This window comes from Balearica regulorum, chromosome 1 (assembly GCF_011004875.1).
Source record: "Balearica regulorum gibbericeps isolate bBalReg1 chromosome 1, bBalReg1.pri, whole genome shotgun sequence".
Classification (NCBI taxonomy): domain Eukaryota; kingdom Metazoa; phylum Chordata; class Aves; order Gruiformes; family Gruidae; genus Balearica; species Balearica regulorum.
The window spans coordinates 199,166,851-199,185,731 of NC_046184.1; the positions used below are offsets into that span (position 1 = coordinate 199,166,851).

General features: G+C 36.5%; 1 protein-coding gene across 5 annotated transcripts in view; it reads right to left on the reverse strand.

The window, feature by feature from the left end:
• The window catches only part of IFT88 (intraflagellar transport 88), a 51,005-nt gene that overhangs the window by 11,222 nt on the left and 20,902 nt on the right, over nt 1–18,881 (reverse strand). For 4 of the 5 annotated variants that reach the window (XM_075742211.1, XM_075742210.1, XM_075742212.1 and 1 more), the window contains exons 16-23: nt 16,921–17,007; nt 16,067–16,253; nt 15,383–15,491; nt 13,739–13,889; nt 12,502–12,617; nt 9,564–9,616; nt 7,833–7,898; nt 5,979–6,085 (exon numbers count right to left, since the gene is read on the reverse strand). In XM_075742211.1, coding sequence (XP_075598326.1) covers nt 5,979–6,085; nt 7,833–7,898; nt 9,564–9,616; nt 12,502–12,617; nt 13,739–13,889; nt 15,383–15,491; nt 16,067–16,253; nt 16,921–17,007 — 876 coding nt within the window. Of the gene's footprint in view, nt 1–5,978; nt 6,086–7,832; nt 7,899–9,563; nt 9,617–10,553; nt 12,235–12,501; nt 12,618–13,738; nt 13,890–15,382; nt 15,492–16,066; nt 16,254–16,920; nt 17,008–18,881 lie in introns of those variants that run through there. The other variant, XM_075742213.1, reaches the window with a different exon arrangement.

Sequence of the window (18,881 nt, forward strand, 5' to 3'; positions counted from 1 at the left end):
TGAGGAAGGTACCATAAACATCTTCCAGCTGTGGTGGGTTTTTTTAGTGTTATTTGAAAACTTTAACAGTTTCTCAAAGCAATACCTCTGTATCACATAGCAGACTTGGCTTGTCCTGACAAAACACCAAATTTCTTGTGCATATATCTTGTTAATTACAAGAAGGTACATCTCAGTGAGGGGCTTTTTGATGGGTAGGTAGAAATACATGGTGTTTAAAGCATTCAGCTGTTAATGAAGTAATCTCTGCATCTTCTTTCAGAATATCAATTCAGGATCTGATTAAAACACATGCGCACACTACCTAATCATGTATTCAAGTCAATCACTGTAGCTTCTTCACTCATTTTTCATCAGAAAAATATCATGGAATCTGGCAAAATTGGAATGACACAGAAGTAGTGAAAGAACTTTCCCGGTTCATGCCAAAGGAAAAAGGAAGAACCCTTAAATGAAAACTCACTCAGGAGTCAGACAGGAAAGCAGTGAGCTTAGCGTGAAACCAGGAATGGTCTTGGAGCGATCCAGTCTGGGACTAGAATTTCTCATACTTTTTATTTATTTTGGGAAATCCTCAAGTCTAAAATATGTTCTCTGAATTCTGGATTCAATATCCTATTCACAGTCCAGTGAAGTAGCATATATCAGTCCTTCAGGAAGCATGTTCAGACTCTCCAAATTCTGAATGACTGACAAGTCTGCCAGTGGAAGCTCAGCTTCTGTCTGCCAGGGGGAAGTGGTCCCTATATGGTAGTGCCCTCATCGCATTTACATCCTAGGACTTTACTCCCAAAACAGTAATTATAGAAGTACTACAGCTTAAGCATATGACTAATTCCTGTAAAGTTCCAAGCGAGTAGTTCATAAGTCATCTCATACTAAAAGCAGACATTTAAAATAGGTCCAATGATTTCCACCCTAAAAATGCCTCTTGCTCTCCCATGACTGCAAAAGACATTTAGGGTGATTAGTCCAGATGTAGATGTCTGAAGGTAAAGGCAGTAAGTCCTCCTCAGTGTTTGTACCTATCATCACTGCTTCACACCACACCTGATCAGTCCCTCATTTTCAGTCATTAAGCTCACTTAACGGAAATAAAGAGTCATGTGTGTATGCAGTGATGCCAAGAAGGTTGTGCGAACTTTTACACTATCACCTGTCTTTTTTAAACTGAAAGATGAAAAAGATTAATGCATAAAAACCCCCACAAAAAAACAACCAAACAAAAAAACCCAAACCACCAACATATGAACGTTACAGTAAAAATCCAACGCTGTGAGAGGCAGGGAGAATAATTTCTACAGGGAATGAACCCCACAGATGTTTCCAGATTCTTGGCTGGAAGTCTTTAACAACTTGTCCATATTTGAGAACTGAATGAAATAAGTACTCCAGAATATTTATTTTGGTATAAACTCCATGTGGATATACTTATTCTGGAAAAACAATGCCAGCATAGCAAATTTTGATAAATTTCTACAGGAAGACAAAGTCTGTATGCAGACTTTGAACTGTAGGTACATTACACTAGCATTTATCTATTTTCTCTTTACTGGGTGCAATCAAGAAATCATGGGTTAGTCTGAAATTGGGAGCAGGAATTGAACCATCTCTGGTGTTGCTAACTGAAACCACTGTTCCTATTGGAAACTTTGGTGGTGAAATATTAACTTGATAACTTTAGAACTTGAAAGTAGATTTTATTACTATATACTCATGGATGACAGAAGGAATTTCTCAGGACAAAAATACCTAATAATTTCCAAAGCCAGATGGTAGACGTAAGACTAAAAAACCACACACACACAATCCAACCAAGCAAACAACAACAACAACAAAATCCCCAAACCCAAAACAAGGGGATGGGAACCCAGATGTAATACCAATAGCAAAAAGGAACAGCAGGGCTATTGTTTCCAAGACAGCACTGATTTTGAAATTCTGTCACAGAAAGATATTCAACTTCTAATATAGGATGGCAGCATACTAAATCGCAGTGTGTTCTGTAACTTTTTTTTTCTTAGTGTCCTTGTTCCTTTACATCTACACCATGTTGATTTTTAATAAAACTGGGTCAGTGGGTTCCTTGAGGGGCATAAAAGGTTGTTCCTTTCCTTGAGGAGACACTGAACTTGGGAGATTTCAGAGTGTGGCAGACAAGAAAACCAGAAAAGGGAGATGGGAGCATGTACCCCCATGAAAAGGAGCTGCAAGAAGGAGCAGAAAGCAACCGATCGGGCTTCAGAGGTTCTGAAGAGAATGTACCAGGAACCGTAGTGGCAGAATTTTGCTGCCATTCAGAAACTCACTGAGCTTACTCAAACATGCTGGAAGCGCCTGCCTGCAGGGATGAAGCTGACAGAGCTGATTAGAAACCTGTTTTGCTTCTATTACTGGTGGTAGGGTTTTTTTGGGGGGGACAGGGAGGATTGTTTTGTTTAGGAGTTTCTTGGGGTTGTTTTGGTTTTGTTGGTTTTTGTTTTTTTGTTTTTGTTTTTTTTTTTTACACCTAGTGCATTTCAGTTTTCTTTGTGTAAAAGAAAATTGGTTTAGTTTAAATTATGATAGAATCAAGCTTATTTGTACTTAAAACCTGTTTTATTTTCTATACAAAAGCATTTAGGCAGATCTACCTTAAAGCTTTGACTAATTAGAAGTGCCATCATAGATACCTTATTGTTCTCTCTACTCCGCTCTCCTGAGACCCCACCTGCAGTACTGCATCCAGCTCTGGGGGCCCCAGTACAAGAAGGACATGGAGCTGTTGGAGCGAGTCCAGAGGAGGGCCACAAAGATGATCAGAGGGCTGGAGCACCTCTCCTGTGAGGACAGGCTGAGAGAGTTGGGGGTGTTCAGCCTGAAGAGAAGGCTCCGGGGAGATCTAGTTGCGGCTTACCAGTACCTGAAGGGGGCCTACAAGAAATCTGGAGAGGGACTGTTTATGAGGGAGTGTAGTGATAGGACAAGGGGTAATGGGTTTAAAACTGAAAGAGGGTAGATTTAGATTAGATATTAGAAAGAAATTCTTCCCTGTGAGGGTGGTGAGGCACAGGAACACGTTGCCCAGAGAAACTGTGGATGCCCCCTCCCTGGAAGTGTTCAAGGCCAGGTTGGATGGGGCTTTGGGCAACCTGGTCTAGTGGAGGGTGTCCCTGCCCATGGCAGGGAGGTTGGAACTAGGTGATCTTTGAGGTCCCTTCCAACCCAAACCATGCTAGGATTTTAAGTCTCTTAACACAATGTAGTCAGAATAAAAAACCCAAAAAACACAAACTGAAAACCAACAACATAATTTAAACACAATTTCTGTGTTAATAAAATCTTAAATAACTTAAATAAGGATTTAATCTTTTAAATATTTAGCTGGTAGGTTTTTCCCCACCAAAAAGTACAGAAATGTGTTCAGGAAAGCTCAGGCTTCCAACATGAAATAAACAAGAAGAGATGTGACAACTTTTTTTTTTTTTTTTACATATTCAAACATTAACTTTCTTGAAAGTGAGAAGTGTTTTCCTTAGAATCTTCAACATTTGTAGGTCTATGGTACATAATTAATGCCTACAGTGTAAAAGATGCTGGAATTATATTCAAGGAAATACATAACCTCTCCACCTCCAGGGACCTCTCTCTTTACCAACTATACAATAGTCCAGTTTTAACTGGTTTCATCTCTGAGCTTTCCCGAGTAAAGCACTGAGGGTATTGGAAGTTACTGTAAAGAACTATGTATATCTCTAGCATTGAACTGATTCCCTAGAAACTAAGCAAAGCCTGTTTAACACACTTCAGAGAGATCTCTTAATTACAAGTTTGGCAGAACAGAAACACTTTATCTGCTCGTCTGTTTTGCTAACTGGTACTATTATGGGGGAGGAATATTAGCCCCACTACATTTGAGGACTACTTTGTTTTGTCTGTTTTTCCAAGTGCTTTTAATGTCATGTTTATTGAGAATACAAATCAATACACTTCAACTAGCCCCCCAAAGTAAGGTGGTAGCATAAATCTGTAATCCTTTGATCAGCGTTTCCCTTTGTGGGTTTCATTTTTAAAATATCCTACTGTACATGTGCCAACCGTATCCTGGGGTGCATCAAGCACAGCATTGCTAGCCGGTCTAGGGAAGCGATGGTCCCACTCTACACTGCGCTGGTGCGGCCTCACCTCGAGTACTGTAAAACTATTGGAGAGGCAACAAAGAAAGAGGCAAGAAAGAGGCAAGAAAGAGGCAAGAAAGAGGCAAGAAAGAGGCAAGAAAGAGGCAAGAAAGAGGCAACAAAGAGGCAACAAAGAGGCAACAAAGAGGCAACAAAGAGGCAACAAAGAGGCAACAAAGAGGCAACAAAGAGGCAACAAAGAGGCAACAAAGAGGCAACAAAGAGGCAACAAAGAGGCAACAAAGAGGCAACAAAGAGGCAACAAAGAGGCAACAAAGAGGCAACAAAGAGGCAACAAAGAGGCAACAAAGAGGCAACAAAGAGGCAACAAAGAGGCAACAAAGAGGCAACAAAGAGGCAACAAAGAGGCAACAAAGAGGCAACAAAGAGGCAACAAAGAGGCAACAAAGAGGCAACAAAGAGGCAACAAAGAGGCAACAAAGAGGCAACAAAGAGGCAACAAAGAGGCAACAAAGAGGCAACAAAGAGGCAACAAAGAGGCAACAAAGAGGCAACAAAGAGGCAACAAAGATGGTGAAGGGTCTAGAGGGGAAGACATATGAAGAGAGGCTGAAGTCCCTTTGTTTGTTCAGCCTGGAGAAGAGGAGACTGAGGGGAGACCTCATTGTGGCCTACAACTTCCTCATGAGGGGGAGTGAAGGGGCAGGCGTTGGTCTCCTCCCTCTGGTGACCAGTAACAGAACCCGAGAAAACAGCATGAAGCTGCGATGGGGGAGGTTTAGGTTGGATATCAGGAAAAGATTCTTCACCGAGAGGGTGGTCAGGCACTGGAACAGGCTCCCCAGGGAAGCAGTCACAGCACCGAGCTTGACTGAGTTCAAGAAGTGTCTGGATAACGCTCTCAGTCATATGCTCTGATTTGGCTGGTCCTGTGTGGAGCCAGGAGTTGGACTCGATGATCCTTATGGGTCCCTTCCAACTCAGGATATTCTATGATTTTATGATAGACTCTCTGGAATTGAAGTAAGTAATTAAGGATACATTTGACACATTATCTGACATCAAAAGGGAGCCAGTAAGTGTTACTAGGAGTAGAGTAAATTAGGTAAGATTAAGGTGTCCTCATGTGACTATGTAACTTTGGAGGCAATTCGCTGGATAGGAGGAGCAAGCTTGAACACTTTGCAGCTCAACAGCACGAATAATGCTTTCCAAACAAGAAGCTGATTTTAATTTTAAAATCTTACTTTACCACAGGAATAGCAAGAAAATGATGCACGTGTGCACATGGATGCACACGCACACACACTCACTCTGAAAAGAACACGAGTTATGATTTTGCACCTTTCACCACAGCCTGTCGATTTTCCATGGAATTTTTTTTTTAATTTAAAAATAGGTACTAACATAAATAATTTACTTCTACCTATGTAATCTGACAATGTTGCAGCTTTCTCTATAGCAAAAAGGAGTTTTACTACATGGACAAATTCTTGGGCTCGCCTTCTCTCCCTATAGTTGCATTATTACTTGGCTCATAAAAACACTTTATACAGTCTGGCAAATAAGTAGGAAAGACGACATTCCAGAGACATTGAATTATGCGGGTGGCTCCAGCATTCCCATCACATCCACATAACCCATCTCTCACTAGTATTTAAAAAATCACAGAAAATCCGGTGCTCAAAAACCAAACAGATATAAGGCTGATCAGTAATTTAAAACTGAAACCCCAAAAAACCATAAGCCTCTCTAAACCAGGAAGATAATACACATTTTATCTTGAAGTATCATAAGCACTATTTTAGCTTCATCTACGTACATAGTGATACTGTACAGTCACAGAAAGAAACAAGATACCTGCTCTCTTATTTCTTTTAATTTTTCCACTTTCTTGAGCTTTGTCATATATTCCTGGACTTCTTTCAGCCCCATATCTGTGCAGAGACGAACTAAAAATCGGAGGCCTAATTGAAAAGCAAAACATTGTTTGAAAAAAGGCTTATAAGTAGGTCAAACAGCAAGTGCACCCTAACAGAACTGGACAAACAATGCAAGTAACTGGGAATACAAGATGACTGTAGTCCAGTTGTGGTATTTTGTAAATAGTTCAACATTTTCTGTGATGCAGTGTCTATATCCATGAACAGTACAAATACTATTTATATATGTGGAAGTCACAAGACATAGTAACTCATCTGGCTCAGAACTCTTAACATTTGCAAAATATTTTGGAAACTGGAAAGCATAATAATACTGAGGAGCCACTATCAATACCATTTTGTTGAAAACAATTTTACAAATGTCAAGTGAATCAGAATGGTTTGTTTTTCCTGGTGCTGTGATGAATTCTTAAAGATTAGTATTTCTAGAATTAAAGAACAACAAACCAGACATGAAGATCAACTATAACTGTACGACAGAGCCAAAAGAACCCCTAAAACCAGTCTCCTGAGACCCTATACGAAATTCTGAAAACATTGTTGCTATTCCCATGTGTTTGTCAACATCCCTTTGAAAGAACTGCCTCTGAAGCAGAAACAAGCACGGCATGATCCATTAGCCTCCTGACTGCTTCCACAAATATGTTCTGTTCTTTTTGTACTAAGTTAGTTTTCTGCTGGTTTAGGGAGCTGAACTTGTTCACTGAGGAATCAGATAAGCATCAGAATGAGCATAAGGAAGATGGTTGGGAGCACATGGCCAGGAAGGGATGAGTGAGGAACCATTGTTTCAGCAGCAGCAAACTTAGACAAGACAATGTAACTGATGTAAAACTCCTGCCTCCATTTTGTAATTTGTTGAAATTACATTCAGAAAAATAGTAGCATTCCAAAAAGTTTACTAAATACTCTATGATTCTTTGAAATATGCATGACCAATACGAACCTGACATTGTCCTTATAACTTTGAGAAGTCACAGTATTGAGTTTCTCTTGTACAACAGAGTTGTATGAGTCCTCTTTAAAAAAGCAGTATGTTTGTTAAAGCAGAACAATACGTTTTATTTTAAAATCAAGTGAATGTTCTGCCCACATAGCATTTAAAAGCATAGACTTGTTGGCAACAACCTCGTATTTTGGAATTAGTGAGGCACAGTGTGGGATGTCAGAGGATGTTTCCACAACCATTGACAACCCCTATTTTCTACAGGGCTTTTTCATTTAGAGTATAGGTGTGAGATTCTGCAAAATGTCTTACTCTTCAAAGTTACGTTTCCTGTAGTTTAGTTTGAAATTCTCTACGCATCTTCCAGAGACTGGTTGACCAATTATACTTAAAAACCCAACAACGAAATTTCACCCTCTACATTCTTTTGGAAGGTTTGGCTTTGGTAAGATTTTCTCACATCTAGAAACTTACAGCAGGAGTTTCAACTAGCAGGGACTAGAAGTGAAAATACATGAATTTTATCATAAGAAGGATTAACTAAGTAACATAGTTATAAAATTTAGAAAGTATGTATGAGAAAGAACTCAACAAATCCACTACAGTTAAAAGTTTATTTTCATCTCTCCTCTTCAGCATTACCCTAATATTTCTTAAATTATGCTTTAGTATTGTCACAGAAAATACACAGCATTAGCATGAGTAAAAATGGTAGTTCATGAAAATATTTTCATATGAAAAATACTTACATCATACAATTACTAAAACGTATTCAATGTAACAAAGTTTCCTTTGATAGTTGTACCACTCAATGAAACAACTTACATTCAACATTTTCCGGGAATTTTCTGTGAATGACTTTGTATTTCTCTAGAGCTTTCTGGTAGTTACCTGCAAGCAAAACAAACATCTCCTATCCACATATCCAAACATAAAAAAGAATTATCTTATAAGACTTTTCAGTTTGAGTACGTGTTTTAATATTGTAAGATCAAATTTGATAAAACTAACAACAGTCTTTAATTACTGATAGTAAAAATTAAGAGCACCTGAAAACACTTTGAATTACTTTGTTAATAACAAAATTAATGAAAAGTTTTCTTATTTTTGCCCTTTTATGACCTGCCTCTAGGTCTCCATTGTTCTACGACACATCTACTAGACAAGCATACCAGGGCTTATCTGAGGCTGCAAATGTATGGATTGGTCAAATAGAAATGATTAACAGCTGAACTCTGCCTACCCTTCCTTACATCAGAATACTAATTGTGTGTCTCTCCTTTGCCCAGATCTGGTAGTGAAGTAATTATTCTTTAAGATTTTTGCCTTCAGTTTTTATTTTCCTAGTGCAAGGTAGAGATCAAACTGACCTGCTATGTTAACACGATAAGCTGGGAATTTTGCCAATGAATCATAAATGATCTAAAAAGCAGCCAAATCCATTGTGTTTCTTTGCTGGGAAAACAGTTAATCTGTCTAATTTTGGGTGGTGCGGACCTTAATTCACTGACTTCCCCAGGTCCTTTTCTCACTATTGTATTATATAACTGAGCAGAGTGAGAAAATGCACTTATTTATTACGGAAGTCTGTTCCGCAAAGTTCTAAAGAAGCATAAAGGAGAGTGACAAAATGGGACAGCAAGAAAGAAGAGTATCATTTACATCATCAAATGTCTTGAATGCATTTTAGGTGTTAAAAAAAACCAGAAAGATTAGTCTCTTTCTGTTTTGCTTATTGACATATTATATTCCTAGTAAGAAAATACAGCACATTAAGACTGTCTTTTGTTTGTGTAATGCAAATACTATTTTAATATCGAAAATTATACCTGCTGTTGAAAAGGAATGGGAATTAAGCAACTTTAAAATCTAATTACTTATGTCAGATCAGATGGGAGTACAATTACATTTAAAAAACCTATCAGGTAATTCATGCTGTAGTATCTTCTTTAACTATTTAACAGCACAAGGAGCGTTTCATGCATAAGTCAGTGCAGGTACACATCCTGGACTTAAAAAAAAGTCATGTTTTATTATATATACACAGAAAATTTATAACAAAATAGTATGTAACTGAATTTTCAAACAAACTTTAGGACCAGTATTCATATCAGGCAGAAAGGATCAAAAGAAAAAAATATCAAAACAAATCATAGAATCCTAGAATGGCTTGGGTTGGAAAGGACCTTAAAGACCATCTAGTTCCAACCCCCTGCCATGGGCAGGGACACCCTCCACTAGACCAGGTTGCCCAAAGCCTCATCCAACCTGGCCTTGAACACTTCCAGGGAGGGGGCATCCACAACTTCTCTGGGCAACCTGTTCCAGTGCCTCACCACCCTCACTGTAAAAATTTTTTCCTTATCTCTAATCTAAATCTATGCTCTTTGAGTTTAAAACTGTTGCCCCTTATCTTGTCACTACAGGCCCTGGTAAAAAGTCTCTCTCCATCCTTCTTATAAGTCCCCTTCATATATTCTCCAGGCTTCAGAACCCCAACTCATTAAAAAAAATAAATATACAAACCTCCAATTACAAAAAAGTTACAGAACTTACCGCTTCCCCTGTAGCAACTGGCAACCATCAGCTGCCACTTCACTTGTGTCGGTCTGCATATAAATAAAATAAAATTATGCAGAGTGCCAAACAATGAGTAAGGAAAATAATCTGCATAACATTGGTAAAGACCTACTATTAAGCTACTCTGAAAATTTTTCACCTACCATACTGCCTTCCTAAGAAGAATTCAGCCTGCTTAGTTCACATAGTTTATCCCTACGTCATACTCCTGTGTTCAGGCCTCGATGTCACACATTTGTAGTCCTCTGTGATAGTCTTTCTCCTGCTCATGATTCTGTGCACCAGTTACAATTAGTAGACCTGACATGTGAACCACTAATCTCTGTCTGAGGTACAGAACCATGTAATGGGGGAGAACAAAACGCTAAACTGCATTCTGAGGAAGTCCTACCAAGAGGGTCCCAAGCGTGCCCAAGGGATCCTTGCCAGAAAGCACACTCCCCACTTACAGCTTCAAACTCTGGCTTCTCCTGTGTCATCCTGCTACCTTTCGTTTTCTTTTTAGCACATAACGGTAATAGATACGGTCAGAGAAAATATTTGAGAAGTTTGAGCATGTACAACAAAACTGTTGGACTTTTCTCTATTATTATCAAGATGATGAGAAAATTAGGAAATTTTCACATCAACAATGTAAGGATGCTTTATAAGCCAAAGCACTTTTCACATGTGGCTTACAATTCAACAGTAGCATATCCCACAGGCATTGCACACTAACACTTTCAGAACAGTTTTATACTTCTTTTCAATTTTTGCCTCCAGTCACCACACAGGCAATTTTTAACTCCAAATCTGGTAGTTGCCAAACAAGCTTATGAAAGGCAGCTGCTTCACCTTTTTTTAGTTTCAGCCAAATGTGTCTCCTGCAAACAATAAAAGCAACCAAGCAGACACCATAATAAAGTTTATTACACACTTCAGTATGAAAATTCTAGAGCGAATAAATTGTCAGCAGCCAGCATTAGCTGCACAACTCCTTTTATTAGTGATTTGTGCATGCTTGTAAAATGTAAAATAATGAAAAATGGTTTCTCAGTTCATTGTCTAGCATGTTATCTCAGAATGCAAATTAAAATCTAATTATTGTGATTAAAACACTGAATACATTAAACAACGTTAAACTAAAAAATGCTGGCCATGGTTAAAATAAAGTTATAATTTTAAAATCTAACTTTATTTACCTTAGTAGCAATTTATAACCTAACATTCATATTGATCAATTAGCATATCTAGACTCTATTTTTAATACTAAATAAACACCAAAACATCTATGTTCTGTTTTCTACTATTAACAATCTCATCCCACAGAGAAATAGTTTCTCTGTATTACAGATAGATTACAATTACAAATAATAATGCAGAATTTCATATGCCAATTATTAGTAAGTACTTTCCAATCCACATACTTCATATTTCATGCATCGACTGAGTGCAACATTAAGCATAAAATATTTAGATCTTTGCCAAAACAAGATTATGAAATAATGCTTTTTAGTTTCAGCTGTTTCTTTCCAAAGTTTCTAAGAAGGCCGTGAACGCCAGCATATGCGATCTCATAGCTTGACTAAAATACAGTTTTTTAAGGTGGCTAGTATTTATACTGAAAAGAATGCTGGCAAACCTGTGAAAAGTGGTTTCTGTGAACTGCCTCCAGTGTATTTTCATCTAATCTACATTTCTATTACTTTGTAATTATACCACAATTTGGGGGAAGTCTATGTTTTTTCTATTTATTTTTGTTTCAATTTTTAATCCTTATTGAAATCTCAGATTTTCTTGTCTGTAATTCATGTCTACTCTAACTCAAGCCCTTTCAAAACCAGTAGTATTTTTTACTGAACTTCTAAACACCTATTTGCAGTATAATCTTTCCTTGAATAATACTGTACAATTTTTTGTTCACATGCTGTCCTGTTCATGTATGTCATTCAGATTCACAGAACAAAAATAATGCTAAATTTTAGATTATCACAAGACAAGCAATAACTGAGTTTTCCTTAGCCTGATTTTTGATAGTTTTCCCAAAACACAAAAATAGAGAAATTCACACTTGTTGGAGTGAATTTTGCTTGCATGAATTTTAGTTCATCTATTAACACAAAATTCTTCATGAATATATAGACAAATATTTGCTTCCACATAAAAAGACCACGTGCATGTTTTTTTAGAATTCTGTTTGAACTCTGGATCACAGATTTAGATTTGATCAGATTTTCGTTTATTAACCATTTGCCTGGTAAGCTCCCTTTCTGATCTAAAATAAAATGTATGGCTTATATACTTTCTTAAGTGCATCATATTCTGCTAAAGGACAATTGCAGCAAATAAGTTGCTGAACTAAACTCAATATATTTCGAATATCTCTATCAGGATTAGTTTGATCTGTCAACTTATTTTCACTAACCATTGGTAATTCTGCACTGCACATTTTTGCTTACTTCTATACCTTACTCGTAATTAATAGCCTTTTTATGGGAGTAGAAGTTATGTGACAAGTGGAAATGCAGCAAGAACTGCTAAAAGATGCATTTATCTAAACCATCAAATCCTTGCCGCATGATAAAATAATAGAAAGGAAATATTTCACATAAAGCCATACAGGAGGAGGTCTTGGTGGCTTAGGAGAGCTGTTCCCCGCTTCATAGCTCTGTATAATGGCAAAGAACAGAGAAAAGAGATTCTAATACCTAATACTATCTTGGACCAAATGGAGGATCTTAGTTAATACTGGAATTGCACAATAAGCGCAAAACCACACCGTAAACAAAGAGAAACTTGAGAAAATAATATCTCAAATATTTAACTGTGGTATTTACTTATAGTATTAAAGTTACCCAACTAATTTATCTCTAGGTATACTTCTGGATGTCTAATCACAAAATATTTGAGTGGGCATAAAATAATAATTACTTACAGGATAAGTGCTGCTCTTTCAAAGTACTCAATGGCTTTTTCACAGAACTGGGTGTCAATGTAATAGGCTCCAAGCCATTCAATGACCTCAATGTTTGAAGGGAAATACCGGTATGACTGACAAAATAGGAAAGGTGAAAGAAACACAATTTTAGTGATAAACAACATCTTTATGTTACTTCTGGAATATCTTAGTCAAGTGTTTAATTCTCCAGATGCCAAAAACGTGTAATATATGAATGGAAGTAGTGTGCTATACTAAGTAATCCTGGGGAAAGAAAAAAAAAAAACCCTCATGCCAAGTTTTCTAACTACTGAATGCTTTTTAGAAGTTACCTGAGATGAGTCTGTCACATTTTCCATTTAGCCTTATTTGAAATATTATTTTAAATAGTTTGCAACAGCAAAAATGTTTACTTAGATCATGTCTACATGTAAGTTACCTAAAATGTTAAACAATGCTAACTAAAATGTATACAATTCCACACTCAAATCAGTCTGCTGGAAAAATCACCAAAGAGCATTCTTTTCTATGAAATACCTATGTACATAAATAACATTTTTGGCTTTTTAGAAATTCCCACAGAAATAAGCAGCAAAATTATCATCAAGCACAACTCCACTAGTATTCAGATTGCAACACAGATTTTGGTCATCCTCGCTTTACACAGATTAAAAAAAACCCTCACAGCAAAGCAACTTCCTGTCTTATTCCTGTTTCTAAAACAGGAGAATCTCTACAAACTACAGACAGTACTATAGCTGGTTTAAGATATCCGTGTATACCTAATGTGTAGCTGTACCATTAAAAAAATATATATAAACTTAGACACATAAACACAGACACATTATATTTACATCTCCATATCCATTATACAGCTTCCAATTAATGCAGTCATGTTACACACATTTGAAATTATATTTTTAGATCTATTTTTTATTTCGTCTCAGACTACATTTTAAATTAAAATTGTTAGGGGTCAATGTAAGCAATGACCACATGAAAAATGACAGTCTGAGGTCAAATACCATGTGGAAACACAGGCTATGCATTTCCTTAGGATCGATCTGACTACAAAAATTAGGTTTTGATAACTCTCTCTCCCCAAAAATCTTTTTTTTTAAATGACATTTTTAGGAGTTTCAATGAATCAATTGTTAATTTGATATAGTAACCTATGACAAAGTGTTCTTTAAACATGAGAAAGCACATTGGAAAAGCAATAAAGAGCAAGTACCTCATAATAATAATGAAAAGCTTGGGATTTATCACCTTCATTATCATATAATTTCCCTAGCTTTGAAAGTACATGTGGATCAGTTGGTACTACACTGATCAACTGCAGGAGCCACTCTATGGCTTGATTGGGATCTTCCATGATCTCATATCTGAGTTTTCTTCAGTCAAGGACTGATGCCGATATTTTGATTTATTCAGAATTCCTACTGCTTTTCCTAATGTAATCCCTAATCTGCTGGACAGATACGCCAGTCACTGTAGTGTGGAGACACATTGGGATTTCTTTTTTTTTTTTTTTTTTTTTTTTTTTTTTAACACATTATTTTCATGATTTCATTTGTATCAGGAAGTATTTTTGTTATGCTGAAGAAAGGGAAATGTTCAGAGACTTTGCCTGCTACTTCACCTTAAAACCACTTTGGGCTCAACAAAACTTTGGGCTTGGTTCTCCTCTCTCTGTCACTAATTTTACTTTGACTTCCTCATTTCTAAGAACGAAGTGCAAGAATCAGGCAATTTATTTGTAACCTTTACAAGTTGATTAGTTTTTCGTAATACACCATTTTGTCCTAAAATAAGTGATTAGGTAAAACTGATCTCAAGAACAGACATTTGCCTGCAGTGAGATTTTCTGCTGTACGTCTAAGAAGCACAGCACAGACAGCGTACGATTCTGGTCCAGACAACAGAGGCGGCTTTAGCTGTAATTAGGCCTGCAGCCTGCTCTCCTCTCCTCAGTCACCCCTGAGCAGCACAATGGCTCAGACCTCTGCAGTAACGTGAGCTGGAGCTCCTGCCCAACATGTTTTTTCAGTTTCTGCTGCACCCTACCCTACCCTTCATGGAAAAAGCTTGTGAGCGTTGGTGGAAAGCAGTTTTACACAGCAGTGGAGCAGAGAAGTTCTCCCCCAGATGGGAACTGGGAGCTGTAGGGCCATTTATGCTGTTGTAAAGTGGCTACGCAAGGAATAGAGATTACAGCCCTTCTGAGTTTTTGGAGGTTACTTATTTTACTGACTAAAATATATTTTTATTACCTTCACTATTCCTAAAAGTGTTGTACAGCAACTGGAATCTGTTCTGCCTTGGGGAAGATTTTATTAGTTTGCACATCCTCAGAAATTCGTAGTGCAGAGTATCACCGGTGATATGCAAAGCCAACCCCTCCCTTCCTCAGCTTTCAATCTGTTGAGCTTTTGCAGTGCTGGGAGACAACTATTTTCTTACACGTACACTAACTAATCTGAAAATAGCTTTCAGAACAGAACTTCACTTTCATTAACTGTATTATTTTTTTCTTAAAGGTTTTACTCAATTGTGCTTACATCTGCCACATTATTTGCATAATAAAATCAGCAGCATTTTAAATATTCCAGGAAACACTTTAATACTGAGTTTAAATGTATTCCCTGCAATGTAAACAGTCTTAATATATTTCTTCACTTCACTGGAAACATCCTAGAAGGTTGTAAGTTCTGTTCTTGTTTTTACAGACATTAGAGAATGAATCTATGCATGATCATCCTAATTATAATGGGCGCTACAGGAAATTTCTAAGTTGTTGTGTCATGATTGAAACACATTTCAGATTAAATGAGTTTACTAAAACCACGATCCCTTATCATAATCCAGGAAAAGATACATGTTTGCTATCTGGTGAAGGACTTGGGCACTGTTTCGAAGGATTGCATGGAGTTTCAGAAAACAATCCAAAGCTTCATCTATTCTGTTTAACTTCTTGTATGTTAAACCTAAAAATAAAGTTTACAGTATCAATGTAATGAAAAAGAGATGACTTCAGCATATTAACTGACAGAATAACCAAGAAAAATGAAATAGGAACACAGTACTTTGAGACAGTGTAACTGCCTTGACATTGATGGACTCTGTTTTGGAGAGCCATGCTTATAATTCTTACCAGCTAGTATGACTTACCAAACTGATAAACACAAGGAACACGAACCTAATCAAAAACCAAGAACACATGTAATCTCACTTTTTGAACACGATGAATGAGGGAAAGTAAGGACTTTTAGAGGTGAATGTCTCTGATGGTTTAATAATGCTAAAACTTTAATAGATAATAAAAGTTTTTACCTTCAAAGTGACTTAATCATCTGCAATTACTAGTTGATGTTGTTAACACTGGTATTTTTTCACAGAACAAATAGGAAGTACAAATTAATACCTTGCTATAACATAAATTACTAAATAAAGTAATAATAAGTATGTATTTCTATACAAGAAAACTTTGAAAGCCAGATTCTCAGAAACACTATTGTTACCTTTAGGCAAAAGCTAAATCACAAAAGCACCTTTGGCTTACCAAGATTATAAAGTGCTTCAGTGCATGAGGAATCATTCCTGAGAGCTTCCTTATAAAATTCAGCTGCTTTTTCATAGTCTCCGTTTGCAAAAACAGTATTTCCTTTGTTAGTTAGAGCTGCTGGATTGTACCTATCAGAATTTACAGCTAAATCCGCATAGTTAGTTGCTTGTGCCAATTCATTCTCCTACATGAACAAAACAAACATTGTATTAGTCATTAGTCAGTCAATTTTCTTGCAGCTGTAGCTTCTTACTGTTAATACAGTGGAATTTCAAAAGATTGAAGATGAAAAAAATAATACATTCTTTAGTCCTAAAATATTCCTTGTGTATTAGCATTAAGGCAGATCATCCCTTTCAAGTTTCAGAGAACTTAACACCTGAGATGTGTTTTGCCACTCCGTTACATTCAATCCAGAAGTTTTCTTTGTTGCAACAAAGTCATATTTCTTTAAAAACCAAAAATAAATCCCCATACCCTACAAACTTCATACACAAACACATCTGCCTAAGCTACATACTTCACATGTTCCTGAAGTTCAGCCAGGGTCTTCAGGACCTGAGTTTTAAATGCAGCTGCTGAGCTTCTGCACAACTTGCACTGCAGGCATACTTCTGCGGCCTGGGGCTCAATCTCACTCTTCCTTGCAGCAACAGGATACAAATCTCATGCTCCGAAAACATGCTCCAAACCTCAGCTAGAGCCAAGAATGGGCGTTCCAGAATAACAACTCTAACATGCAGTTTCTTGTTGTTTACAGAGATTATTTAGACACAAAAATTGCTACAGAGATACAGAAGTCTCTACATAAACTGCAGTTCTTAACTGGTTTTGTTGAAACAAACACTTACCAAATAATAAAGGAATGAAAGGTTTGTTGCAGCTGCACTCTTTACTCTGCTATCCTTTTTTTCGAACATTTTTAAAGTCTCCAGTGCCTAGAAGTAATTTGGAAACAATTTACTTCCCACTGAAGCAATATCAAAATTCTTTCAGAAAGCATTGACAAACAGTAACAAACAGCTAACATTATCAACTCATATACTCACATACATGGTAATTTCATGAGCTTGTAACACAGGCTTGTAAGCATGTGCACACAGAAGTATATCTGTATTAGACATAGTATTAATCTTGGTCACAACATTTCAACTGTATTGGCTACTTACTACTTCTTCAAAATTTAGGTTAGATATGGCTACCTTAAAGTACACAGATACCTGACAATTCTATATGTACAAAACACAAGTTTATATTATTTGCTTTTGATCTAGTCAACTAATTAAAATTCCCATACCTATTTTTCCAATTAAGCCAACATAAAAGGATTGATATTAAAACTCTTATTAAAAAGATAAAAAAGTACATGCTATATAAAAAAAATTATGCAAGACAGCGTAGGATTGGATTTCAACTTGCAGTTGTTTTGTGTAACAAGACGATGATGTCTAGATGTCTAAGTTTAGAAAGTACTCAAATGTGAAGACTGAGGCCAGAAGATTTTTATTTTTTTTTTAAATCTTTTACATAAAGACTACATTTCATAAACTTCAAAATAGAGAAGTTTATGGACAAAAAGTAAACATCTTTATAGTTAATAAACTATCAAATACACTTTGAAATAAAAGGCAACTTTTTTTTCATTGACTGTGTGATAACATTTGTAACTGCAGACTAAATTATTAAGAAAATCTGGCTTCTTTACACTAAATATTTATATTAGCTACACAAACTGGTAGAATATCACAGTGAGCCCAGTTCTGTTGTCTACTACAACACAGATGTGGCAACCTCAATTTAGCCATCAACATAAGCAATTCAAAAGTTTCCTTCTTCCTTTACATGAAACCAATAAGCTGCTGTTTACACATCAAAGTGAATGCAGAATACTGTATGGGGAATGCCAAAACAAACAAAGGAAACACATTTTAATTGACTGTCATACATAACGTTTTTACCATTACTTCACACAAAAAAGATGACTGTACTAATGATGTGTAAAATGATGAAGTAAATACAGCCAGATGTAGTGTATTGATTTTGTCAACTACATTCCACCCAAGAACTATGAACTACTAAAGATCATAATATTCTCTTAATAATAGAAAATTCTCTAAAGAAATACACCAATTCCAATCAAGAAGTTAGGCTTTAGATTTTGTGGTCTCTGAAATGTAAGACTTCAACTATGATAATTTTAAACTTTTATATGGTATTTCTGACTTTCTCCAACAAGGGAATGGTCCCAGATATTTACAGATGTAACACTACTGTATCTGAGGTACTCTACTCTTAAGCAAAGACCTGCTTCTTTGAGTAAAAGTGTGCATTTCTTACAATGGACTTTATTTATAGTAAACTTAGAGCTATATAGTTGAAAAGCCATTTCCCATTGTAGCTGATTTGCTTTTACTCCTAAGTGGCACCTTTGCTGGTAAAGATTAGAGTGGAAGTACCCTCTTTTTCGTGTATAATGAAAAGTTCATATGACTGAACTCTGTTCACTTACTGGTAAATTATGTTGCAGATCTCGAACCATTTCAGCAATTATGAGCCCTAAGATGAAAATCCGTAGCAACACCCCTTTTGTCCTTACAAAGTAGAAATGCTCTCACTGCACCATCAGCTAAATTTGTATATTTCTAAATAACTTCTAACTTTTTAATCTCAACAATAACCATTACTTAGATTCACAATCAAAACACAGATTGTCCAAATTATTTTTTCCAATGTACCTGAATTATTTGCATACAGAATTTAAACTTCAAAGCAGCTTGCCTGACCCAAGCAGGGTCTGCCAGAGATGTTAAGG